At 38.2% G+C, this 26360-nt stretch overlaps 3 protein-coding genes across 4 annotated transcripts in view; 2 read left to right on the top strand and 1 right to left on the bottom strand.

The window, feature by feature from the left end:
* The window catches only part of LOC109847777, a 13508-nt gene extending 1547 nt beyond the window's left edge, over positions 1 to 11961 (top strand). Inside the window, exons 2-8 of the mRNA XM_020417017.1 lie at positions 410 to 587; positions 669 to 776; positions 2011 to 2132; positions 2250 to 2350; positions 3322 to 3381; positions 3735 to 3955; positions 11840 to 11961. Coding sequence (XP_020272606.1) covers positions 410 to 587; positions 669 to 776; positions 2011 to 2132; positions 2250 to 2350; positions 3322 to 3381; positions 3735 to 3819 — 654 coding nt within the window. The 3' untranslated portion in view covers positions 3820 to 3955; positions 11840 to 11961. The remainder of the gene's footprint in view (positions 1 to 409; positions 588 to 668; positions 777 to 2010; positions 2133 to 2249; positions 2351 to 3321; positions 3382 to 3734; positions 3956 to 11839) is intronic.
* LOC109850362 (putative S-adenosyl-L-methionine-dependent methyltransferase MMAR_1068) lies at positions 11541 to 13521 on the bottom strand. Of its 2 annotated transcripts, XM_020420379.1 has the most exons (3): positions 13050 to 13521; positions 12207 to 12458; positions 11541 to 11996 (listed from the first exon to the last, which is right to left on the bottom strand). In XM_020420379.1, the coding sequence occupies exons 1-3, from the start codon at positions 13480 to 13482 to the stop codon at positions 11836 to 11838; spliced, it is 846 nt and encodes a 281-aa protein (XP_020275968.1). In that variant the 5' UTR covers positions 13483 to 13521; the 3' UTR covers positions 11541 to 11835. The 2 variants fall into 2 exon arrangements, with proteins under 2 accessions (XP_020275968.1, XP_020275967.1); XM_020420378.1 differs by having other exon boundaries at positions 11541 to 12458.
* LOC109847776 (probable methyltransferase PMT28) lies at positions 13629 to 20409 on the top strand. Its single transcript, XM_020417015.1, is given in 12 exon segments — positions 13629 to 13730; positions 13929 to 13991; positions 14441 to 14496; positions 16556 to 16898; positions 16900 to 16941; positions 16943 to 16990; positions 17077 to 17226; positions 17590 to 17860; positions 17941 to 18033; positions 19437 to 19611; positions 19770 to 20015; positions 20196 to 20409. Coding segments are annotated over 12 exon segments (1788 nt in total). The 3' UTR covers positions 20395 to 20409.

Below are 26360 nucleotides of genomic sequence, written 5' to 3'. Positions count from 1 at the left end.
TATATATATATATATCAATACCATTAGATATGATCGTTGAAGCTCAATTCCATCCAACCTCTAACATATTGTTTGTCTACAATAAATATAAAAATATAAATACTAGACAAACAACATTAGTAGTAAATTGTTTGTTAAACATCATCAAAATAAAAAGGCCAACAAGTAAGAGTTAATCCAACTTGAATTAGCGAAACTAATGAAAATTCTAACAGAGGGACAAAACTGCAATAGAAACAAAGATTTGAGGGATAAATGTGCAAATACTAAGCTCTGAAGGACCAAGACAATTAAGAATGATTTAAGGGACTACTATACAATTACCCTTTTCTCCTTCTCTCTCTCTCCTTCTAGTGATCCATCGACGAAAAACGACGGAAAACGGAAAAAAATATGGAAGCAGCGGTAGCGCGCGTTATCCCAGCCCCCCCCATTTACGCTCTCACCCTCTCATCGTCACCAAAAACCAAATCAAAACCCTAACCCTAGTTTCTCTTTCACTTCTCGTCGAGCTGCTCTCCTACTCCTCTCTCTCCCCTCTCTCATCGCCCAGCCCCCACCTTCAACCGCCATCTCCTTGGGAATTTGTAAGCGTATTTTCACAATTATCCCAAAAATTAGTTTGGATTTTGGATGATTTTTACAAATTTTGGTCGGTTTGGTTGCAGCGGGGCCGAAGGAGTGGCTGAGGGGTCAGAAGAAGAAAGCGGCGAGGTACGTGTTGGATCCCATCGTGGCGTCGCAGCGGAGCCTGCGATCCGCGTATCTCTTGATGAGTAAGTTCAATTTGTTTATTGTTTTGATTTCTTGATGTTAAAGTTTACTTTCACTACGCCAAAACTCCTGAATTAGAGTGGAAATGAACCAAATAACTTACAAATAGTTCGGTAACTGTTCGAGAAACTATTCCGTCATATTCATTTCGGTAGTTCATTTAACAGTAAACTAATAGTATCTATTTGAGTTCATTAACAAATAGAATTTAACCAGATGTATATTCGATTCATTTGCTTATCAAATATTTGTTTAAAATTTGATCGCTTATATGTTGTATTATTATGCATATGATGTTATATTTTCAGCCCACTTATATTTTCTACTTAAGTTCTATTCACCAATATTGAGAGACTTGAAGAATCTCAAATCGGTTTTGTAATGAAATATTCGAATTAAATATGTATACATCATAACTATAAAGAAATGGTTTTCATTTATAAATTTAAATGCTATTTAAAAATTAAATTCTTTAACAAAATGAATATACTTTGACATTTGATAAATATTCATGAAGTTTCATAAATATCTATCAAATGCCGAGTATTTGAGTTTGAATTCAAGAACTTCAGATATGGATATTCAAGTTCAAGTTCGAATTCAATAATTTTAAATAAATACAAATACGAATATCTTAGTATTCGATTCGATTCGTTCGTTTATCACCCCTAATCCTGAAGCTACAATGAGAATTGAGGGTTATAATTTGGGTTGGTTGCACTATAATATCCCAAAGTTTCACCCGTTATTAACAATTATGCCCTGAAGTTCCATTTTGACAATTTGATGCCCCAAAATGCAAAAAAGTTGACATTAATTTCTTTACAAGAATCAAAGGTGAATGTGACAATTTTCTTGCCATATTTTGGCCTTTTGAGTATTGAGTTTAGGAAAAGTGAGGAAGAAAGTTAGGGCATCGGGGTGTCAAATCAAAGGTGAAACTTTGGGATATTAAAGTGCAAATAAACCTCGATATTTTATACTCTAACTTGTCCCCAGATTGAGGGCCCTTTTTAAGGGCGGAATTCTAAACTCACCTTGCTGTATCTTTTTTTATGCCGTTTTAAATTTGTGTCCTGTGGAACTTAGACCTGCTTGCTTTGATACCATTTTATAAAGGTCACTGACTCCCTTCCACGACAGCGAAGCTTCAAAGTTTTGGTGATGGTTGAGGGTTATAATTTTATACTCTCACACTTGAGGTTTCAGTGATTATAAATGAAATATTGTTGGCAGCATCAGAAGCTGTAGACGGAGTATCTGAAGAGATAAAGAGGCTATTGAACTCAGCAAGAAGGGATTGTGTACCGCAGGAGAGGAGCTCTGTTGTTGCTTTTCAAGCTAGAAGTGGTGTAGAGGTCTGATCCAGCTAAAAAAGAATTTGTTTTCTGAAGAGAATTGCAGTTAGCTTATTTCTGTAGAATTGCGGTAATAAATATACATAATATGAATTGTTGATATTCTATTGATTGCAGGTTTGCACGTTCAAGTTGATTGTAAAGAATGCAGCTTCTTTGCTTGATGATTCAGATCCTGTTAAATTGGAAGCAGAAGATAGGCTTGATGTTCTTATAAGGTAGTTAATATAGTCTTTCATTAGTTTTCTAGGTCTGGTGGGAATTGTAGTTAGGTTTTGCCATTTTGCACTGGATCACGTCTTTTTGAGAGGGTTACTCTAAAGAACAAACTATTTCAGTTGAAAAGGTTAATTAGAGTTGTTGGTTCATTTAATTATATATGTTGCAGTAAGAAAAGATTGTAAGACAGGTAATGAAGTCATGGCCTGAACTCACACAACACTGGAGAAACTATTTTGACACTTGAACGCTCGTTGTGCTCATAATGATGTTTCAAATATTGGTCTAATGTGTCATATTTAAGCAATTGACGAGTTGATGTTTGCTTCATCCTGCAAGTTGCAATGCAAGCTACCCAAGCAAACCTTGAGAACTCACCGAGCATTGAGCATAGCACGGGCTTGAACAACATTACATAACTGTAGTCTTAGTTTTTCTTCATGTTAATTTGTACTTAAAAGTTGATGTTATATTTTGACGTCATGTGACATTTTGCACATCATTGGAAGAACAAGCTCAAATCATACTAATGTATTAAAAACTACTCTAGAAATGATAAGCATATTCTGTCTCATAAAGCATTACCACTGTGTAGTATCATTTCAAGGAAATACACCACAACCAAAACTCAGTCTAACTTTGCAAAAGTTTATTTTGATACAAGTATAGTGAAGGCCTTATCTGTCTAGCAATGAATCAATTAGCTGGCTTGTTGGCGCTCCAAGGCACGGTTGGAACCACCAGCATAATGAACATCCAGATTAACCTCTGAGATCATCTGCTAAGCTCTCTGTAGTCATTCTCATAATTTTATTACATCTTTAACAAGGCACATAGCGTTAGTTTGTGTCAGCTACTTAACCTTACTGTCTGCATGTTTCTTCCTAAAGCCCTTAATCTCATTTTTTATATTGGAATGCAAGCACTGCATATAGCTTAAAAGAAATAACAAGCTGATTTACATGTGCAGATCATTTTCTGCCTTGGGTACTACCGTAGACAAAAGTGATTTCCGGCTTAATGCTGATAGGTATTATCTTTGCTAAGTCCTTGGAAACTTGTTTCTCTCTTGTTTCCTGTTTATATTTCTTGCAGTTTCTTCCTATATTATCGATTAATCTGCTCCGTGACATTTGAATTTTAATCAACTGGCTTTCTCCAGAGATGCCATAAAATACAAGTACCGAGGATCTGTTTTTGACAAGCAACTCTGCATTTTTTGAATCTGTTTGTTTTTCAGTGCAGAGTAGAGTAGTTTTTACCTCCTCCACTATTATCTAGTGTGTAGTTAATGTGCTAAAATTTTGCTTAAATCTATGCTATGAATTGTTTGCGAGCGCAAGCATGAAGATGCTGTTTATTATTATTTTCTCCATTTTGCAGAGAAAAGGTTAAAGAAGGGCTAACGGATTCAATATATGCCCTGGGCAAATTTGGGCAGGCAATTAAGGACTGCTTAGGTGTTTGATTCTCCTGACAATCATAGACCATTTTCGAGTACCATTATGAGAGCTTCATTGTTCGAAAGTAATGTCATCCTATTTGTTGCTTGTACAGCCTAATCATCACCTGGGTTTCTCTGTCACACATGATGGTTTACATTGGTATTGACAATTATTTTATTTCATGAATTTATTTGATTTATCATCCTTTTGTTGCTTGTACAGCCTAATCATCGCCTGGGTTTCTTTTTGTCGTAGCCTGTTGAATGATATATAGTTCTGAAGTTGGAGAACCTATTATCTTCTTGCTAGTCTTTTCTATTGGAAATACCCGGGGCTATACTAAACCCCTAAAACAGCGAGCAACGTAGTATAGAGAAACGTACACCAAGATTTACGAGGTTTGGCAAACTTGCATACGTCCTCGGGAGCCACACAATTAATTTCTTATTAATCAACAAGAAATTACAATACAAGAGCAGATCTCAAACTTGAGATCTCTCAAAATACAAGTTTATTACTGTAGCTATAGCAATAACTCCTCTCTTTAAATCCCCTTTCAATAAATTCCCTCTTCTATAAATTCTCCCCTCAAAATCTCCCCTTTTCACTCAAATCTTTGAGGCTTGAAAAGGAAGCAGAAGAAAACGCCGCTAAGAAGAGAGAAATCGCCGCCGCCAAAATCACGAGAAGAAGTAGAGGGGGCTAGGGCACAGGGTTTCCCTTTTATAGGGAAACCCTAGCTGAGTTATCGACAGACTGTCGACAGCCTGTAAGGAGCTCGCCTGCGCGGAGCCGCCTCGCCCGCGGATTTCCTCGAGCTCGCCTGCAACTCGACGATGACCTCGCCTGATCTCGAGGTCTCCTCGTCTGCATCTCGCTCGAGCTCGCCTTCGAAGATGCGTCGCCTCATCATCAAGCTCGCCTGCAAGGGGGTCGCTTCGAGCTCGCTGTCGACCTCGCCTGAAGCTCGCATCGAGCTCGCCGTCGACCTCGCCGACTGGAGCTTGCCCTCACCTGAATCAAGGTTTGGTCTTCACACCCGATTCCAACAATCTCTCACTTGAAGATCAAATCGTCGTAAGCAGGTTATCTCAACAAGCACATTCTCCTGTGTGGCTCCGCCCTCATCACCTTATGCATGAAGGCCAACTGAAGTTACGCACAACTCCAGTTTTTAAATGGTCACCGCCTTTGTTAACATATCTGCTGAATTCTTGCTTCCTAGAATCTTCTCTAGTTTTAACACATCATCTTTCAACAGGGATCTGATGAAGTGTTATCGAAGCCCAATGTGCTTCGTTCTAGAATGAAATACAGAATTCTTAGCCAAGTGAATCGCACTCTGACTATCATTGTGCAAAATATTTTTCTCCTATTTGAATCCCAGCTCTGTTAACAAACCCTGAAGTCATCATCTTTTTACTGGCTTTAGTCACTATTATATACTCAGCTTTTGTAGTGGATAGAGTGATAATCTTCTGTATCTGTGACATCCAACTAACAAATGTAATTCCGACAGTGAATACATAGCCGGTGGTGCTTCTTCGGTGATCGACTTCACCTCCAAAGTCTGCATCTACGTACCCTTACACTTTCACCTCTCCCTTACCAAAGTGCAAACACTTCTGTGTGGTGTCTCGTAGATATCTCAGAATCCACTTGACCGTTTACCAATGTGCTTTTCCTGAATTCGACATAAACCGACTGACCACTCCCACTGCATGATCAATGTCTGGTCTCGCACAGACCATTGCGTACATCAAGCTTCTAATGGCTGAGGCGTAAGAAACCTTAGCCATACCCTCTTTCTCTTCATCTGACTGAGGAGACTGATCCTTTGATAGGCGGAAATGGTTGGCCGGGTGTGCTCACTGGCTTGACGTCGCCCATATTGAATCTCTTTAAAACACGGTTGATGTACTCCGTCTGCGATAACTTCAAAAGATCTATCTTCTTATCTCTCGTGATTTGCATTCCAAGGATCTTTTTTGTTGGACCCAAGTCCTTCATGTCGAACTCTTTTGACAGCTGCTGCTTCAAACTCCCATTATCCTCCATATCTGCACCTGTAACTAACATATCATCAACATACAACAGTAAGATGATATAACTAGACCGATATCTTTTGAAGTAGCCAGTGTTGTCAATGTGCGAGGCGCAATGCGGAGCGCAAAGCATTTTTACGCGCACATGCGCAAGGCGCAACGCGATGCGCGCGCCCGGGTGATGCGAGGCGCCCACACCACACATAAATTCTCAATATATATAATCAAGCATGAAAGAACATGTTTTTAGAATTTACATGAAAAATATATCTGGATAAATAACATATTACTACAAAGTCATAATATAATACCTTAATTTCTAATGCTAACACCCAACATAATAGCAAAATGAATAAATTTTCAAATCAAATGTTAAATCAAGACTAATATCCAAGCAAATGATTAATAATGGTTCTCAATTGAAGGCTACTAAAAAGGCCTAATGGATTTATTTTACTTTTTAGAATATGAATTATCAAGTATAAAGACTCGATTGAAATGTATACAAACAAAATTATATAAGGACATGCACAACGTACAAAGTAAGAATGTACGCGAAGCGCAAAAGGCGTCGCTGCATCAGATGTGGGGCGCTTCATCATCGCCCCGAATTACAAGGCGCATGAGGCACAGTGAGGGGCACACCTTTGAAAACACTGGAAGTAGCAACAGTGGTCGACGTTGCACTTCTGGAAACCTTCCTTGTGCATGAAGCCATCAAACTTTCTGTACCACTGTCTTGAGGCTTGTTTCAGGCCATACAAGTTCTTCTTGAGTCTGCACATCAGGTTCTTCTTCTTTTCTTCTGAGAAACCTTTTGGCTGGTGCATGTATATCTCTTCTAGATCTCCATGAAGAAACGTTGTCTTCACGTTCAACTGCTTGAGATGAAGATTTTCAATAGCTACAATACTCATCACTGTCCTGATAGTATTGAGTTTCACTACGGGAGTAAAAATATCGGTGTAGTCAATTCATTCTTTCTGCTGGAATCCTTTGACAACTAGTCGGGCTTTATATCTTCTGGAACCATCCTGCTCCTCTTTTACCTGATACACCTATTTGTTATGGAGTGTCTTCTTACCCGTGGGCAACTTAGCTAGTTCTCACGTCTGGTTTGAGATGAGAGACTTTATCTCATCTTTCATGGCAAGCTTCCACTTGCTCGCATCTCCACTTTTACAAGCTTCATCGTATCTTTCAGGCTTCCCTCCATCTGTCAGTAACAGATAGTTTATATATCTTTTATTGGGAATAGGAGGCCGAGAAGATCTTCTCAATATCGGAGCTGGTGCGTCGGGCTCCTGCGCACCGTTCTGTCCAACAAACTCTTCTGGCCGAGGACCTTCTGCATTGGGTTCTTCCGAGAGGTTACTCAGGATATCTTCTGCTTTTACGAATGTTGACTCGCTCTCTGAGTCATCTGTCTTGTGCATGTCCTTATACATCACCTTCTTGTTGAATATCACATCTCTGCTCCTGATCACCTTCTTATTTTCGTTGTCCCAAATACGGTAACCGAACTCATCTTCACCATAGCCGATGAAAGTGCATTTCTTTGACTTGGGATCAAGCTTATTCCTGTCTTGATCACTAATATGCATATAAGCTACACAACCGAAAACCTTGAGATGTGAGAGTTTTACCTTCTTTCCACACCATACCTCCTCTGATATTTTGTGCTCCAATGAAATCGATGGACCTTGATTGATCAAGTAAGCTGCTGTGTTGACTGTTTCTGTCAAGAACTGCTTCGGTAGGCATGACTGTATCCGAATGCTTCTGACTCTCTGTTAACGTTCAGTTCATCCGTTTAGCTACATCATTTTTTTGAGGCGTGCTGGACACGATTCTCTCCATTCTGATCCCGTGTTCATAGCAGAACTTTTTAAATCCGGTGTCTTCATACTCACCGTTATTTCGGTCCTGAGCTTCTTTATTCTCAGACCGGTCTTATTCTCGACCATAGCTTTTCATCTTCTGAAAGCTTCAAATACTTCTGACTTATGTTTTAAAAAAGAACAATTTTTCAAAACCGACTGAAATTTTTTTTTTTTTTCAAAACCGACTGTTTTTTTTTTATTTATCAAAATCGACCCGGTTTTGTGATTAGCAGGCTAATCACTATCCTAAATAGTCAGGGTTGGCAACCCCGACTATTTAGGATAGTGATTAACCTGCTAATCACCCTTTAATTAGGGTTTAACACCCTCCTAAATAGTCGGGGTTGCCAACCCCGACTATTTAGGATAGTGATTAGCAGCCTAATCACAAAACCGGGTCGATTTTGATAAATAAAAAAAAAACAGTCGGTTTTGAAAAAAAAAAAAAAATCAGTCCGTTTTGAAAAATTGTTCTTTAAAAAATAAACCCACACTTTCCGAGAGTGATCATCGATAAAAGTCACGAAGTAGTGTTTTCCACCAATGGACGTGATGGTGGTTGGTCTTTAAACATCTGAGTGAACGAGCTCTAGCTTCTCTTTCTTGGGGGTTCTGCCACTTGTCTGAAAGTCCATCTCCACTGAGTGCAGTCCTGGGAGTTTTTCCTTTGTGTGCATGATCTTCATTCCCTTCTCACTCATGTGACTTCTCTGGTGCCACAGCTTTGAAGTCCCATTGCCTGCTACAACTGAGATCAAACAACGTGCACCTATTGTCATATACATGGTACCAATCTTCTTGTCTCACGCAATCGTCATTGTGCCCTTTGAGATCTTCCAATCATCTCCATGGAAGATCGTAGTGTATCCTTCGCCAGCCAACTGGCCTACGAATATTAAGTTCTTTCTCAGGTCGGGAATATGTCTGACATCCTTCAGCTCCTATACTGACCCGTTCAACTTAATTTTCACTGCACATTTGCCTACAATAGCACATAGTTGATCATCACAAAGGTATACATATCCAAGATTTTCGGTAACATACTTCTCGAAGAATTCTTTCTGAGAAGTAGCCTAGAACGACGCTCCTAAATCTAACACCCAAGATTCCTCCTTGCTATCTAAAGAGCATATCAATGCGTCGTCTCCTCCTGAGGTGGAAGTAACATTCACCTCTGCCTTCGCCGCCTTCTCCTTCTGTGCACTCTTGCACTGATTCTTGTAATGCCCGGTTTTCCCACAATTCCAACACTCGATAGCCTTCGAGCTATTGCTTGGATTCCTGGATTTGGACCTCCTGTCCTTTGATCTACCTCTGAAGTTTGATTTGCCTCATCCGTTTCCTTTGGTTGAATTTCTACCTCTTGACTCTGTATGTAATATTAAAGAGGTTGTAGCTTCACCCGACTCTCTTCGTCGGATCTCCTCACTGAGAACCAGATTACGAACGTCATCGAACTTTAACTTGTTGCTTCCCGACGAGCTACTCATAACCGTGACTGTAGCGTTCTAGCTTTCTAGTAGGAAAGATAAAATGATCAACGTTCGAACTTCCTCATCAAACTTAATTTCAACTGAACTCAATTGGGTTGTGACCGTGTTGAGTTCATTGAGGTGTTGTGCTACTGACGCGCCTTCCGTCATTCTCAGATTGAATAACTGCCTCATCAAATAAAACTTTATTTGCAGCTGATGGCTTCTCATACATATTTAAGAGTGCTGTCATAAGACCCGTTGTGGTCTTCTCCTTTGTAATATTGAACGTAACATTACGACTTAACGTCAATCTGATAACTCCGAAGGCTTGTCTGTCTAGAAGGTTCCACTCATATTCCTTCATAGAATCCGACTTCTTCCCCGAGAGGGGTTGATATATATTTTTCTGATACTAATAATCTTCTATCTGTATTTTTCAGAATCCGAAATCCGTTCCATCAAACTTCTCTAATCTCACTTTTTCTTCATCTGCGGCCATCCCTCCCACTTGAATCTGACTTCCTCCAAATCGTTTCAGGCTCTGATACCAGTTGTTGGGGAATACCCGAGACTACGCTATAACCCCTAAAACAGCGAGAAACGTAATATAGAGAAAAATACACTAAGATTTACGAGGTTCGACAAACATGCCTACGTCCTCGGGAGCCACACAATTAATTTCTTATTAATCAACAAGAAATTACAATACAAGAGCAGATCTCAAGCTTGAGATTCCTCAAAATTCAAGTTTATTACTGTAGCTACATTAATAGCTCCTCTCTTTAAATCTCCTTTCAATAAATTCCTCCTCCTTTAAATTCTCCCCTCAAAATCTCCCATTTTCACTCAAATATTTGAGCACTGGAAAAAGAAGCAGAAGCAAACACCGCTGAGAAGAGAGAAATCGTCACCGCCAAAATCACGAGAAGAAGCGGAGGGTTTCCCTTTTATAGGGAAACCTTAGTTGAGTTGTCGACAAGCTGTCGACAGCCTGTGAGGAGCTCACCTGCGCGGAGCCGCCTCGCCCGCGGATTTCCTCGATCTCGCCTGCAACTCGACGATGACCTCGCCTGATCTCGAGGTCGCCTCGCCTGCATCTCGCTCGAGCTCGCCTTCTGAGCTGCGTCGCCTCATCATCGAGCTCGCCTGCAAGGGGGTCGCTTCGAGCTCGCTGTCGACCTCGCCGACTAGAGCTCGTCCTCGTCTGAATCAAGGTTTGGTCTTCACACCCGATTCCAACATTTTCGAATGGTATCAATGGATTCAGGCTGCAGCCATGCCACATGTGCAAAATGTTGAGTTTGAATAGACTTTGGTTAAGCACGCAAACTAATTAGACAAGGGATTGTGTCACCTGGCATAGCAGTAGCCTCCATCTCTTAAGAGTATGATTTAGACAATATTCCACCTTATTACTGCACTGAAAACTTATTATCCTTTTAGATCTTGACTTTTGTAATCCTGTACCACTCATGCATAATGTTATTCCCTTTGACGCGACTGCATATATCTTTCTGTCAATACTGGACTCCTATTTATGTGATCATTACATAAATGGGTTTGGGGAAAGCTGTAAAAAGCAATATTCAACCTCAGTCGTTGCTTTAATGGCTTTATTTCAGATGTCAATAGAAGATGGTGTCCACAATGCAATCAGTAGTCAAGAAATGGTTGAGAACTCTTCACTAGAAAATGTGTCATATGGCATGCCATGTCATCAGTTATTGTTTGTGTGTGTATGTCAAATAATATCCTCATACTTGTCAAAGGGTTACAGTCTCCGTCATATTTCTGCCTTGGCTGGTTTTAGTTTCACAGGAAAGATATTGTGAAGCTTTCAGAGGGTGTGAGTTATACAATGATGATTGGTCTTCCAGAAAAAATGTCCTTCATCAAAGTTGCCTAGAATTGACAATGTCAAGGTTAGAGCTACCATCATCATCACCATCAATTTTTGTGGTGAGTTAACTATAACTACATGCTAATTCTCATGTCACAAATGCCTAGAAAATTGGCATAATATGTGCCATAGATCCCTTTCCTTTTCGTTTCTCTTTCTATTTGTGAGAATTCTATTAGATCATCTTTTTCAGCCATTGTTCCAGATGCAACTTTATGTGGGTCTATAGTTAAACTAGTAGTGAGTGAGTTCTTTAGACAGTCAGAAATTGAGGCATATAATTCTTCACAACTGCTGATAGTGCTAATAATACTAGTTATTATTTAATAGTAGTCTAATGTGTTGTTTGGATACTCTAATGTTCACTTGGAATAGAAACGAGGCAAAAGTTTTCTCCCCAGCGAGCAACCTAAGATGATTATTCATGCAGTTGTGCTCAAATTACTGAAAGTAGTACATCCATACAATTCACGTTCACTGAAACAAATGAACATAGTCATAAAAAATATACCCACAAAATTAGAGTGGTACTCCAAACTCAAGACGGAGTAGTTAGAATAGAGTTGTCATCAAGCCATGCTTCGATTACTGAAATTTGAGAAATATCATTTATAAGCATTGGCAATATTACGGGAAACTGAAAGATTCCGATTCCCTTATATCTAATCCAAAATGTGGAAGGTATATGTAGCATATAATAAACTGAAGTGATGAATCATGGCTGTTTGATATCTCTTTAGGTTGCTCGCTCTGGAGAACCTGAGGCCTCGACAAGATATAACCGCCGACAAGGAGCTCCATCCTCTGGATGAGTCTGTATTGACCTTGGCAAGTTCCTAAGCTTGGTAAACAAATTTTGCGGATCATGCAGCAATCCAAAATTGGCATCAGGATCCCCTATTTGTGAAAGCTTAACATGAGAAAATCCAAGAGTTGGCAACAATTGGTCTGGCCAATCACTATAAAAATGAAACATTGAAGGGGATAGAGACACTGAGGGCTTGTTCATGAAGTCAGAGATGAGAACAGTTTGAGTCATGGCACACTGAGCACCTATAGATTGAAGCACATTCATGGCTTCAGAGTGAGGAAGGTAATAAATGATACCTTCAAGCATCCACACTGTTTTTTTGTCAGGAACAAAGCCTGATCTTCTGAGTTTTTCGATCCAATCATTGTCTCTAATGTCAGCTGCGACCCTAATCAAAGACTTGGCAGTCATTGATTTCTGCTGGTGCTCTGAGGATCCCATTGCTTCCTGTATAAGAGAGGCTTTCACTTCCAGTAAATCTTTAAAATCGACTTCGAATACTGCACATTCTTTCAGGCAAGAAAGACGGTAGGCTCTTGCATCCATACCTGTAAGATAGTTGTATTTAGATTCATCACAAGTTATTCAAAATTTCACTGGTATCACTTCAGTATTCTTAATCTTTCACAACCTACTCTGTGAACCTTTTTTGGCTTATTTTCAATCTGGTACACCAAAATTTACCCATTTTCCACTTTGGCAGCCCAAAATATTTTTTAATATTTTGATGCACCCAAAGTTTCAATCCCATTTCACTTTGATACCCCCGTCCAGATTTTGTTTGATTTTCTGTTAAATTTGTATTACATTAAGGTCCATTTTACACAGTTGCTTGAACATCCCTGTAGTAGTGGATGGGTTGTCACATGCTAAGCACGTGATACAAATTTAATAGAAAGTCTAACTGAGTCTAGACGGGGGTATCTAAGTGAAATGGCATTGAAAATTTGGGGTATCAAAGGGGGTATCAAAGTGGAACAATTGGTAAACTTTAGGTTACCAAAGTGAGAATAAGCCTTTTTTTATGCTCTTGATATTGCTTTTGCTGAAATAGAACAGAGGAAATCTGCATTTTTTTTATTATATATGCGTTAAACATCAAGAGATTCTAATGTCACGAAAAACTACAGATCACGGACCTGCACCAAGGAGAACAACCTGAGCTCCTCCATCGTCGATAGAATCAAACGAATTAATTGCCGCTTCAAGCTTAGCATCAAACCACAAGGTACGAATAGCTAAAATCACCCCAGACACTTCCCTGGAATTATGAAGCCAATCTTTCCTCATCTTCTCATAAAGACTTTTAAGATAACTCTCACCGGCCAAAGCTCCAGCCAGTGGGTCATGAATCACATGATTCCACAGGGCTCGGCCTGCAGCAGTTTGGCATGCACTTCGATGAACAGGTCCCCATTTGTTATCAATAATAGCATGCAATGATTTCACTGTTTCTGAGTCGAGCATCTCTGGCAGTTTCAGCTCAGCCAGCCAAGCTAAGTTGCTTGTTCTCTCCATGTTTTTTGTGTTGAGGAGAAGCTGAGAGTTTTGGAGAAGAGAGGGAGAATGCATATTTTGAGGTTTTTAATATCAAATGGGACCGTTTTGTTAAGAGGAGAGGGGGTTGGAGGAGATAAGAAAAGAGAACCACACAAAGTCACAAACACAAGAAACTTGCACACTACCCATTTTTTTGGAAGGTAAAGAAATGACCCACGATGATAAAATGTGTGTCTGAGATATTTTCCGAGTGGAAGAAGTACAACTACTGGTATTTGATTTTCTTTGCTGGAGAGATATCTGAAGGGGAATCAGTTCTGGTACTTTTGTCCATAGCCTTTCAAACATTGAGATGGCATTGAACGCAACTTTCTTTCAAGAGCTTTTGTGGAGTTGAGACGTGAGGCTGTAGACAAAATGGTCCCTTTTGCTGGGGCCTTTCATGTCTTTTATTGTTCGTTTGCCTGCAAAGTATCTGAATTTGTTGAGTTTATACTGTATATTGAATTAATATACAGGCTATTTCCTTGTTGCATAAGTTTTTGATGTATTGGTCCCTTCGATTATCGTTTCAGGGTTGGGTGAATGATAACTGCTAGTAGGCAGTGACTTTTACAATGAGTGCATCAATGCGTTGGTGCTTTGTCGTGGTTCGGTGTTCTTCACCTCTGAGATATTTTATTGGGTTGCTCCTCCTATTCATTCGTATCTTCAATCTGAGTCAAATTTTTGTGGAAAATACCATATAAAATAACTTTGAAACATGTGTTAATGGTAGAGAGGTGACATTAATTATGAGGGTTGTGTTTTGGCAATCACTCAAAAAGTGGTCCAGGTTTAATCCTGGAAAGTAGTTTAGTGTTGGACTACCACTCTCGTGGTCCAACGCTAAACTGGTTTTATGGCCTCTTTTTGGTCTAAGAAAAACTAGGTCAGAACTAGCTCAGTTTTTACCAATCAAAAGTAAGCCTAAGAGTGGGTCAGGTTCATTTCTAGTCCAGTTTTATTAGTTTGCCAAGCACACTTGTAGGACTATGGTTTCTGCTTTAAAATGGGGCTCAGTTTCTCTTCAATATGGTTAGATAGGTAACTAAAGTAAGTGGAAAACTAGATCGAAGAAATGCAATTCATGAAGATGGTAATAAAAGATAATCTAATTGAGACCACATAAACTGAAAACTACACAATGTGTTTGAAATGTAAAAGTGACATTTCTGTTGATTTGCGATTGTAGAATTTAACATTCTCGTGAAGAATTACACTTTTATTTCAGTTAACGCATTTAAAATATTTGAGTTTAATTTTTTACCCTAGGTTGACTGAACTTAATATGACACTTGTTCTTAAAGAATTTGCTGTACATCGTGGGTTCATTTTTCACCCTGTCCATGATTATCAAGGAAATTTTAGAGTTAAAATGGAGGGATATGCCCTTGCTTTTAAGATTATCACACACGTTTTTTTTTTTTTTTGATACGTTAATAAATGAAAATAACTTAACTTTTGTTAACATCAACAAAACAAACAACCCTTTATTTTAAAGTTTTGAGATTAGCTATATGAATCCTATTATTTATGTTCAGACATGCCAATAATTATCCCCTTATATACATTAATCATATTTAATCGTTTTCAATCCAGAAGTATTATTTTATCATTTTTGGAAGAGTTATTTTTTTTATATCAGTCCTTCAAGTCTAGAAAACTTTGAGATTAGTATCACAAATCACTAAAATGATATTAGGTCTCTGAATCTTATCAATTATTTTAAATTAATTCCCTTCAATTTAGAGCGCCAGCAAGATGTTAGAATGAGAGAATTGAAGGACTAAGAGCTAGACTAATATTACTGGAGCTTATAATAAGTTGTTTATATAAGTAGCTTACAAAAACGCTAAAAATAGTCATTTGTAATCATATATCAAAAGTTGCTTCCAAAAACAGTTAAGATGTTTGGCAAAACAATGCTTAAAGATAATTATCAAAAAATAAAGACCATAAATGTGATATATAAACTAATAAAAGTTAGAAACTGCATTTGGAAGCATCCTGAGATTGCTTCTAAAAGCACATTTAAAAATAGTAACAAATTCAATAAGCTTGCGGTAAAAAAAATCACCAAACATCATTATTAACAACTTCTAAAAAATTTATTACCGAAATATTATTACTGTAGCAACATCTCTGTAGCAAAAACAAAATATTGTAGCATTTTAAAAAATTACTGTAACATTCAGGAAAAAACATAAAAAAAAAATTACCATAGCGAAAATAAAAAAAAGGGACGGTGCTTTGCACACGGTGCACAGTAGTTATTTGTAAACGGTTAATAGAGGGTAAAATGCCAGCCTCCACAATCGCAAGACAAGAACGCCAAAAATCAGCCATTGAACTCGCTTCTAACGTACGCCTCAATCTTCGTCCGCACTTCACCCGCTCTCTCTCACTCCTCACAATTAATCTCCACTTTATTACCGGAAGCAAGAAAATAAATATAAATAAATAAATAAAAACCCTAATCCTTGCTTCACTTTATCCTAATGGCACCTACATTAATAATTAAAGTCCCCCGTCAAATTACACCGATCGATCCCAACTTCCTCACCTTCTCCCCTCCTTCCTTCCCTCGATCGAGCTCGAGATCCATGGCGCTCAAATTCCAAGGAGTCAAACTCCCCCGCAGGCGCGGCCCCTTCAGCTTCGTCGTCAAGACATCCATCGCCGTCGTCCTCGGCCTCTCCTTCGTCGTCGTCTGGTCCGTCCTCACGTCGCCGGGGTCCTCCGCCGTCTCCTCGAGATGAGACAACTTCGACAACATCGAATCCGACCCCACTCCCTTTAGAACCGCCAGCGCCACGGAGGTCGGTGAATGTGACTGGAGAATATTTGATGTTTTTGAGGTGTGGAATTGGTGATTTTTAGGGTTTAATTTGATGTTGCAGATATTTTATAGGAATGTAGCTCACCGAAGCTGTCTGCATATGTTAAGACTCGGAGGTTAGTGAATGTGACTGGAGAGTATTTGATGTTTCCTCAGGATGAGTCGGAGTTCAAGGGTGGGGTTCGTCACTACCTCGGTTCCATTGAAGAGTTGAGCACTTTTTATCATATTTTTTTTGATGAGTTTAGAATGAACGAATCAAAGTCCTCCGCCTTCGGTTGAAGATAGTAACAGAAGCAAGAACAAGACCGAAGCTTTAGTGAAGAAAGAGGAGGAGAGGGAAGAGGAAGTGGTTGAATCGGAGGAGGGAGATAATGATCCTGACATCGAAGACGGCGTCGAGGTGAATCCAGAGGTGAATGCGGAGGATGAAGATGGCGAAGAGCAAAAGAGGAGGAGAAAAAAGAAGAAGAAAGGGAAAATTTTGGGGCCGCTGTTCGATCCGAGCGCTGTGTACGACTGGAAACTGTGTGCCGGAAGTAACAAGCAAAATTTCGTGCCTTGCATTGACATGGAGGGCGGCGGGGCCCGCCGGCATCATGAGCGATAGCTGCCCTCGTCAGTCCGCGACCTGTTGGGTGCCGCTGCCGCAGGGAGTATCGGACTCCGGTGGTCCCGTGGCCCGAGAGTCAGTTCAAGGTCGATGCTTTGTTAAGTTGTTCGAGTTGGTTTTCTTTTTTTGGGTGTGGAATTGGTGATTTTTAGGGTTTAATTTGATGCTGCAGATATTTTATAGGAATGTAGCTCATCCGAAGCTGTCTGCGTATGTTAAGACTCGGAGGTGGGTGAATGTGACTGGAGAGTATTTGATGTTTCCTCAGGATGAGTCGGAGTTCAAGGGTGGGGTTCATCACTACCTCGGTTCCATTGAAGAGGTGAGCACTTTTTATCATATTCTTTTTGATGAGTTTAGAATGAAATGATGTTGTTATTTAAGCTTTTAACTGGGATATATTCATATCACATTGACTGTTTTGCAATATGTTGCGAAGTATGCTTATGCTGTTGTTCTTGCTTTATGCTAAGTGGACTACTTGACTCCCGAATTTATGACTTTGACGAGTTAACCAAATGCGTTAAATGACAATAGTTTAGAAAGTTGGAGTTCTAGAATGTGCTTGATCAATTTGTTTTTTTGAAGTTCATCTTTATTTTTTGGAGATTGTTATGTTTCTTGTTCGTGGAATCTGTTGTGTGTAGGTGTTTGCCTTCTTTTAATTACTTTGACTTGATAATAGATGGTGCCTGATATTGAATGGGGGAAGAATATCCGAGTAGTTTTGGACATTGGATGCGCAGATGCTAACTTTGCTGCTGCTCTTCTTGAAAAGGATGTTATAACTTTGTCATTAGGGCTAATACATGACAGGACTGACTTGGCCCAAGTTGCTCTTGAGCGTGGGATCCCTGCAGTCTTGGGCAGTTTGGAAACCAAAAGGCTTCCTTTTCCTAGTAGTGTTTTTGATGCTATTCACTGCAGTGACTGCAATACAGCATGGCATTCTACTGGTGTGCACCTGTGTCATTTTTTCTCATGGTAACTAATCTTGTTGAGGTTGTTCATCTGAACATTACATTGTCTCTCTTAGGTGGGAAGCTCCTCCTGGAGATGAATCGAATACTACGCCCTGGCGGATACTTTATTATGTCAACTTCCCATGGTGATGTTGATAGAGAAGAAGGTATTTATTCCAGCAATCTAATCTTCCTAAATGATGCCATATTGCAGAAAGTTGAGATGAAAAAAGATAAATGAGGGAGGAGTGAAACGTCAGACCGAAAGTGATGCTTAAGAAGTACCATACTTTAAAATACTTTCTGTAGGATATAAATCCTTCCCTAGCCAACATTCCTTTACTGAGCTCTAGGTCTCGTGCATATTGTAACCCTGAATTTTCTAGATTTAACCTTAATTTTGCATTCCATTTTCTTCCTCACCCTGTCAAAATGTTGAAAATATTACTATTTATATGAGTTACTTCATGTCAATTTGGAGACTTCCTTGTTCTGATAACTGCATTGCAGAGGCCAAATTTCTGTAAAGCATGTGATGATCCTCTAATTGTTCCTTCCAAATGACTTACTTACCATGATGAGTTATTGCATAAACCCTGAATAACGTATACATGTAAACTTAAATGATGCAGAGGTAATAACTAGTAAGCTCCAATAGAATTTTCTACTTTTAACACTTACAGATCAGCATGGAGCTTGTAGAATATTGACACAGTTACTATATTTTTCTTTTTGAGGAAAAACTACTGACTAATATGTCAGAATCAACTGATTATGTTCCTGTCCTAGCTATCCATTAGTCAGAAAATTGACTAGATAAATCGATTGTTTTAGTCATAATTGTGATCATGCATATTCCTGCAAAATGCATTAGGAACCAAATTATGAGCAATATTTAAAGTACTGGGTAGTTAAGTTTAATTTAACCTACTAGTTAATTACTGGTGGTTTTGCCAATGAATGCTAACTGCACCTTTGTTTATTAACATTAGTCTGATCACGAAAAGAGCATTTACTGACAGTCAGCTTTCTATATTCTCCAAAGACAAAACAAACTTGGGTAAATTTCACAAAGAACAATGAACTAGTAGGGTTTTGCATCAAAATAGCACAAATATTGTTTGTAGAGGAAAATAGCCACTATTTTTTTCATTAAATTACCATGACCGGCAGAAGTTTATATAATTTGGCATGTGATATGCTCATGACATAACTTGGATATTTTCTTAGCTATTTTATATAACTACTTTCCCACCCTCTTCCACTTCTTTGCTATTAAGGTTATTTTAGAGTTTATACTTACACCATTGATGGCGTGAGGACAACTTATTGATAGAATGTGATATTTCCTTTATATCTGAAAGTTTGTTTTGTTTTTTCTCCAATAAAAATAGTTTATCATATTTTTTTGCAGGCCTCTAAGAGCGATTTTTTTTTTTCATATGAATATCTAAACTCCCAACCAGCTGTGGAATATTATCAATGTATTATGAGTTCATTTGTGTCAAGCTATTTTAAATTATATATATTGGATTTTCCCTCATTTCTTGCTATATTATAATTCTTCCAGGCATGTCAGAATTGACAGCTTCAATCTGTTGGAATATTCTGGCACATAAAACTGATGATGTCAGTGAAATGAGTGCTAAGATTTATCAGAAACCAACATCAAATGATATTTATGAGCTAAGAAGGAGAAATCAACCTCCCTTGTGCAAGGAAAATGAAAACCAGGATGCTGCTTGGTGAGTTGGGACTTACATTCATTCATGTTGAATAACCTCTTCCAAAGAAATGCATTTAATTTGACTGTTGAGCCTTTCTTTGCCTTTGGGTAGTGGAGCTCATGTATCAGGCCAAGTTTCAGTAAATTAACTCGGAGCAAGTTTTTCTTCGTTTCTAGGTACACACCAATAAAAACATGTCTCCATAAAGTTCCATCTGCTATTGAACAACGTGGCACTGATTGGCCTGAGGAATGGCCAAAAAGGCTTGAAACTTTTCCTGAATGGCTTGGTGATTCCCAGGACAAATTGCATGCAGATGACCAACACTGGAAGGCCATCTTCAACAGATCATATTTTGGTGGGTTGGGAATTGATTGGTTGAATATTCGGAATGTTATGGATATGAAAGCAATTTATGGAGGGTAAGCAGCAGTAGTTTATTTTTACAGTTACATTATATTTCTAAAGTTATAGTGATTTTCATGTCCAGAATCCCAAAATCTGTTATTAGATTTTCCAGTTAGCTGTTTTAACCATACAAACATTGACCGGTTTGGATATGAAGTAAAAAAGTTGAACTTCTTGTAAATGTGATTATACAGGTTTGCAGCAGCTTTAACTTCACAAAAGGTGTGGGTTATGAATGTAGTTCCTGTGCATGCTCCAAATACTCTTCCTATTATTTATGAGCGTGGACTTCTTGGCATATACCATGACTGGTGTGAACCATTCAGCACTTACCCACGAACCTTTGACCTTTTGCATGCTGATCACTTGTTCTCACGGCTTAAGAACAGGTAGATACTTGGATTATGTTTGCGATGCAATTGCTCTTTTCTTTTATTTCATTTTACTTTATTTTGCTCGCGGTTGTCTCCAAAGAGACATGAGAACATATGGTTTAAAGTTCTAGAAAACATACTCACTGGCTGACTCAACTCTGCAGTCTGTCGAAATAAATTTAAATGTTTTTGTGCACTTTAATATTCCAAGGTTTCACCCTTTTTTAACTTTGATTCCTAGAAGTTCTATTTTGACAATTTGATACCCTTAAGTGTTTAAATTGACACCAAAGCCCTAACTTTGTCCCTCACTTGCCCCAGTAACTCCAAAAACTTAAATTTGGTGAGAAATTTTGTTTCTCATACAATTTCTATGTTGATATTCTTGAACAAAGTTACCATCTTTTAATTATCCTCAATATGGCTAATATATCCTTTTCGTAAGGCTTGCACAAAACGATATGATCTCAATATCCCTCACCATTTTTGGCAATATTTGGGTGAAATACCCCCGACATAGCCAAGATATTGGCCGATATAGCCTTTTATAAAGCTTGCCATGAGACAATATGACTTCGGTATCCTTTACCGCTTTTAACAATTTTTGGTCAATACTATTTTTGTAATATATTTGTAACATTTTAGCATTAAGAGATCAGCCAAAATATTGCAATATGGATTTTTTTAAAGATTGATTTAGATTTATGGTTCAGTTGAGATCTAAGCTCAAACAAATATCAGCATAGGCTTAGACCTCAAACACATCCACATGCAATTAACTGAAAGGAAGAATTCGGGTTCACTTGAGGTTGGAGTTTTTCACAAAAGTTTCAAAAAAGATACAATCTTTCTCAAAAGCTCCATTATTTGGTGCATCAAGTATGGATACTTATGTTATCCAAACTCTTCATCTAGACTCCTGTGTCTACACTTCCCGTGGCTGTGTTCAATACTTCTTGGACATTTTTTTGAATATATATACATATATTTATTCAGACGTGTACTCAATTATATTTTTATGGAAGATGTGAACTCAATTATATAACACACGTTTTAGTTCGAAAATCTCGTGATACACTTATTGAACCTATATCATACACTTAACCTCAAATTTATGCCAACTTATTGAACTTGAGACAACTTCTTTTTAGCACATACCTAGTTCATAAGTGAAGAGCTAACATGATCGTAGAGGAGGCTAACTCACATTGACAAGATCAGAAATCTCTTGCTTACATATTTCTAAAAGTCTCTGACTCATTTGTATTGGGCGAGCTTTGGTAGAGATTTTATTTTTAGAAAAATCTTTTTCATATGGGAGGTTGACAACATGTTTTTTTCTGAACAAAAAAGAAAGTGCTCTGATACCAACCGTAAACAGGACTTGTTTAGCCTTGATACGATAGAGCTAGCTCGTGGGGAATGCTGTGTAGACGGAGGAGAGGATATATCTATTGTTTATAGCTATATCTTCTTCTTCGTTCACATGTATATCAAAAATAAAAGAAGAAAGTATAGTAATGAATAGTAAATATGAACAGTAACAGTGTGAACAGTAATGAACAGTAACTAATGAACAGTAACAGAGACGGAAGCAAACTGGATAGTATTTACATAAGATGCTTACAAACTTGAAAGAAAATAAACTTAAACACTTACAAACCGAAAGCTTGGAGATCCGCTAGAACTAGTAGTAGTAGAGCACACTTATCTTACAAACACTCAAAAGAAAACTTAAAAACAAACCTCACTCAAAGTTAAACTAAAACTGAAAACTTAAAAAAGGGGAGTGAAGTCTTATCCACTCTAGTGAAATCCCTCCGGTTTCCCTTTTTTAAGTTTTCAGTTTTAGTTTAACTTTGAGTGAGGTTTGCTTTTAAGTTTTCTTTTAAGTGTTTGTAAGATAAGTGGGCTCTACTACTACTAGCTCTAGCGGATCTCCAAGCTTTCGGTTTGTAAGTGTTTAAGTTTATTTTCTTTCAAGTTTGTAAGCATCTTATGTAAATACTATCTAGTTTGCTTCCGCCTCTGTCACTGTTCATCAGTTACTGTCCATTACTGTTCACGCTATTACTGTTCATTTTTTACTATTCATTACGATATTTTCTTCTTTTATTTTTGATATACATGTGAACGAAGAAGAAGATATAGCTATAAACAAGAGATTTCTGATCTTCAAAAGAAAAACTTGATCAAACCCAGCTCTTCTCCTTGGAGTTGCGCAGCTTTTTATGTTGAGAATGCTACGGAACTTGAAAGAGGAGTTCCTAGATTGGTTATCAATTACAAAGTCTTACAATGGATTCGATATCCTATACCAAATAAACAAGATCTAATGAAGAGACTACAAGGAACAAGATTATTTTCAAAATTTGACATGAAATCAGGATTTTGGCAAGTTCAAATTGCTGAAGAGGATCGCTATAAAACAGCTTTTACTGTCCCTTTCGGTCATTATGAGTGGAATGTTATGCTTCATCAGATCTTGTTTATCTTTTGAAGATCAGAAATCTCTTGCTTACAGAGATACAGGTTACAAGAGATATACATGAGCAAGTTACAGAAGATTTACATATCAAATCTTTGTTGTAACAAATCTTGTTAATATAACCATACATAACCAAATATAGTTATGCACAGCTACAGGTAACAAGAGTTTGTTCACAACAAACTCTTATCACACCCTCTCTAGTTGAGGGTTCACGGCAACAAAGACGCAGCTTGTCACAAATTGTGCCAAAGCGTGTGGTTGCTAAAGGTTTTGTCATGATGTTCGCAACTTGATCCTTTGTAGATATAAAACAGACATTTAATCAGCCCTTCGCTGCTTGATCCCGAACTGAATCTACTTTGGTATGTTGGGTACGAACATGAAATATTAGGTTGGCAATAAGATAAATAATGCCCAAATTATCACAACAAAAGATTGGAGGAGAGTGAAAAAGGGTCTGTAGCTCACTAAGCAATGATTGAAGCCAAATAAGCTCTGCAGTAGCATTGGCAAGCACACGATATTCAGAGTCGATTGAGGATCGAGCAACAGTGCGTTATTTACAAGCTGAACATGAAATAAGATTATTTTCCAAGAAAATAGCATAGCTGCCAGGGGACTTGCGATCAATAGGGCAACCCGCCTAGTCTACATCAGAGAACGCGTGAAGAACAAAAGAGGTGGACTTCGAGATAAATAAACCATGACATAGTGTGTGCTTTAAATACCGTAAGATGCTCTTCACTGCTTGCCAATGATCAATGGTCACCATACTTATAAATGGACATACTCTATTGATTGCAAATGACAATTCTGGACAAGTGAGAGTGACATAATGTAGAGCACCAACCACTTGACGATATAAGGATGGATCATTGAATAAGGGACCATTACGAGCTTGGTACACTAGCATCCCCAGTAGCAAAGGAGGGGGATGGACAACAATCCGTGCCCTCGACCAATCCGAGGTGATCGAAACTCCTTAACAATGGAAGAAACTGCGTTTTCCATAATAAGTAGTTTGTAGGAGTTAGCCTCAAAGAAAGAAAGTGATGGACATTACTGAGATTAGGAAGAGGTGGCGCAGTTGAAAAAATCATGTGGTGAGGAAGATGGAGAGGAGGTTGAACTGGAGGATGACATGGTAGAGGATGAGGACCGTGGCCGCTATGATACCATTAAGAGCTAACATTACAATATAGGAGGCTAACTCATGTTGACATTAGTGAGCATTCATATATATAGAGATACAGGTTACAAGAGATATACATGAGTAAGTTACAGGAGATTTACATATCAAATCTTTATCATAACATACCATTAAGAACTAACACCACAATATAGGACGTTAACTCATGTTTACATTGGTAAGCATTCATATATATAGAGATACATGTTACAAGAGATATACATGAGTAAGTTACAGGAGATTTACATATCAAATCTTTATTATTAACAAATCTTGTTAATATAACCATACATAACCAAATATAGTTGTGCACAATTTCAGCTAACAAGAGTTTTTTTACAACAAACTCTATCAATAAGTATGATTTTAAAGGGTCGTTTGGGTATTTAGTTCGAAAACAAGTGGTTTTTCAATTTATAATCTACTCGATGAAAGAAACATAAAAATGGCATAAGGATTTTAGTTCACATAACATATGAATGAAAAACAATATAGATCTTAGATAGATTATTTATTTATATGTATATATATAGCTGTGTCCCCATATCCAAACTTTTACAATTTCATCATGTTTCGTATCCGTTCCGTATCTGTGTTCGTGTCCGCACTCGTATCTGTGCAACATAGATGAATACACACATTGTCCAATATGTCACCCACTATTTATTAACTATTCATGATGTATTCCAATATCCATCATCGGATATGGAATTTTTCAATCCAACATATACCAAATCTGATATTTAGAATGTTGGGTATACAATGCAAATAATCTTATTATGAAACCACTTGCTTCTATAGGAAATCCACTTATATACTATTTTGTCCTACTTTTGTGTTAAAAAGAACGAAATATGTATAGATTCAGTAAACACTATATTGAAAGCCAAAATTTCAGGTTTAGTTGCACTTACCAAATTTACCATCCATCAAACTAGAGTTTAAAAAACATAGTTTGATTAGAAAATGAATTTAGATATAGCTAACTTTTTAATTCTGTAAATATTGCTTATAAAGAAAGAAGGATATTATCTTCTGTAGCAATTGGACTGCTGGAAACTATTTATTTGCAAATACTTTGGATTAGATCTTGTTAACACGTTTCGAACTAAAACACCCTGTTTAAGAGAACATTAGAACAATGTGAAAATTTGAAAAAAACATCAGTAAATCATAAATAATCTATGTTGCATGGGTACTTCAATCTAAAGTTGTACCTGTGTTGTGTTAGGAATATACTTTTCAGTCGATATCAAATGTTAGGGTTTTATAATTTAGGCCTTAACTTCAGGTTTTATCATATAGAACCTTATGACTAAATATCAAGAACATTCAAACAATCCCAAAAAACAAAAAGATTTATGCGGTTTGGCAATGTGCCTTTATCCATGAGAGACGGAAAATATTTATTTATTACTTGAATTTTTTTAATAATTCCTCTTTTCAAGAGTAATCTCTCCAGTTTCTTGTAAATCTTAACAAAATAACCATTTCTTCTTTTTCTTTGTCTTCTTTTTGATGATTTGACCTTTCGGTCTCTTCCCTTTAGCTCTCCCCTAACCCTAGATTAGATCTGAGAAAATAATCCTATTTGTAGTTTTAATTTTGTGTGCTCCAAAAAGACCAAAAAAACCCTGTCGGAACAGGACCTTGAGTGTACATAAAATCTCCCAAATGGTCGGACCGCGCAAATCCTCAAGGGTTGGACTGACAGGACCGGCCACTCAACAGTCGGAATGGTTAGACCAATTTTGGCCCTGCTTGTTGCTGCCAGTTATTTGCTTATCAATTCAAAGCATACACAACATGCTGTCCATGTACTAGACATTGAAACTTCATTGGATGGTCCTTGGATATATGCACACTTATTTATGGGAAAAATGCTTCCAGCCCCCAAAACGAATGAAAACAAGCTTCACACCCCCAAGACTTTTTCAACGGGTGCTTTGCCCCCAAAAGTAAATTTTTTGTTCTCTGAGCCCCCAAAACACAAAGCCCAATGAATTTCACACAGGGAAAGACTATAATACCCATTCTCTCTCTCTCTAACCCTGCAATCCCTCTGCTCTCCCTCCCCCCCCCCCCACCTCTCCACCCGCCGCCGCCGCCCTCCTCCTGCCAACGGGTGCTTTGCCCCCAAAAGTAAATTTTTTGTTCTCTGAGCCCCCAAAACACAAAGCCCAATGAATTTCACACAGGGAAAGACTATAATACCCATTCTCTCTCTCTCTAACCCTGCAATCCCTCTGCTCTCCCTCCTCCCTCCCCCACCTCTCCACCCGCCGCCGCCGCCCTCCTCCTGCCA

This window comes from Asparagus officinalis, chromosome 7 (genome assembly GCF_001876935.1).
Source record: "Asparagus officinalis chromosome 7, Aspof.V1, whole genome shotgun sequence".
NCBI classification, from domain to species: Eukaryota; Viridiplantae; Streptophyta; class Magnoliopsida; order Asparagales; family Asparagaceae; genus Asparagus; species Asparagus officinalis.
The sequence above is the reverse complement of the archived record's forward strand: the minus strand, read 5'-3'. Positions and strand labels throughout refer to the sequence as shown.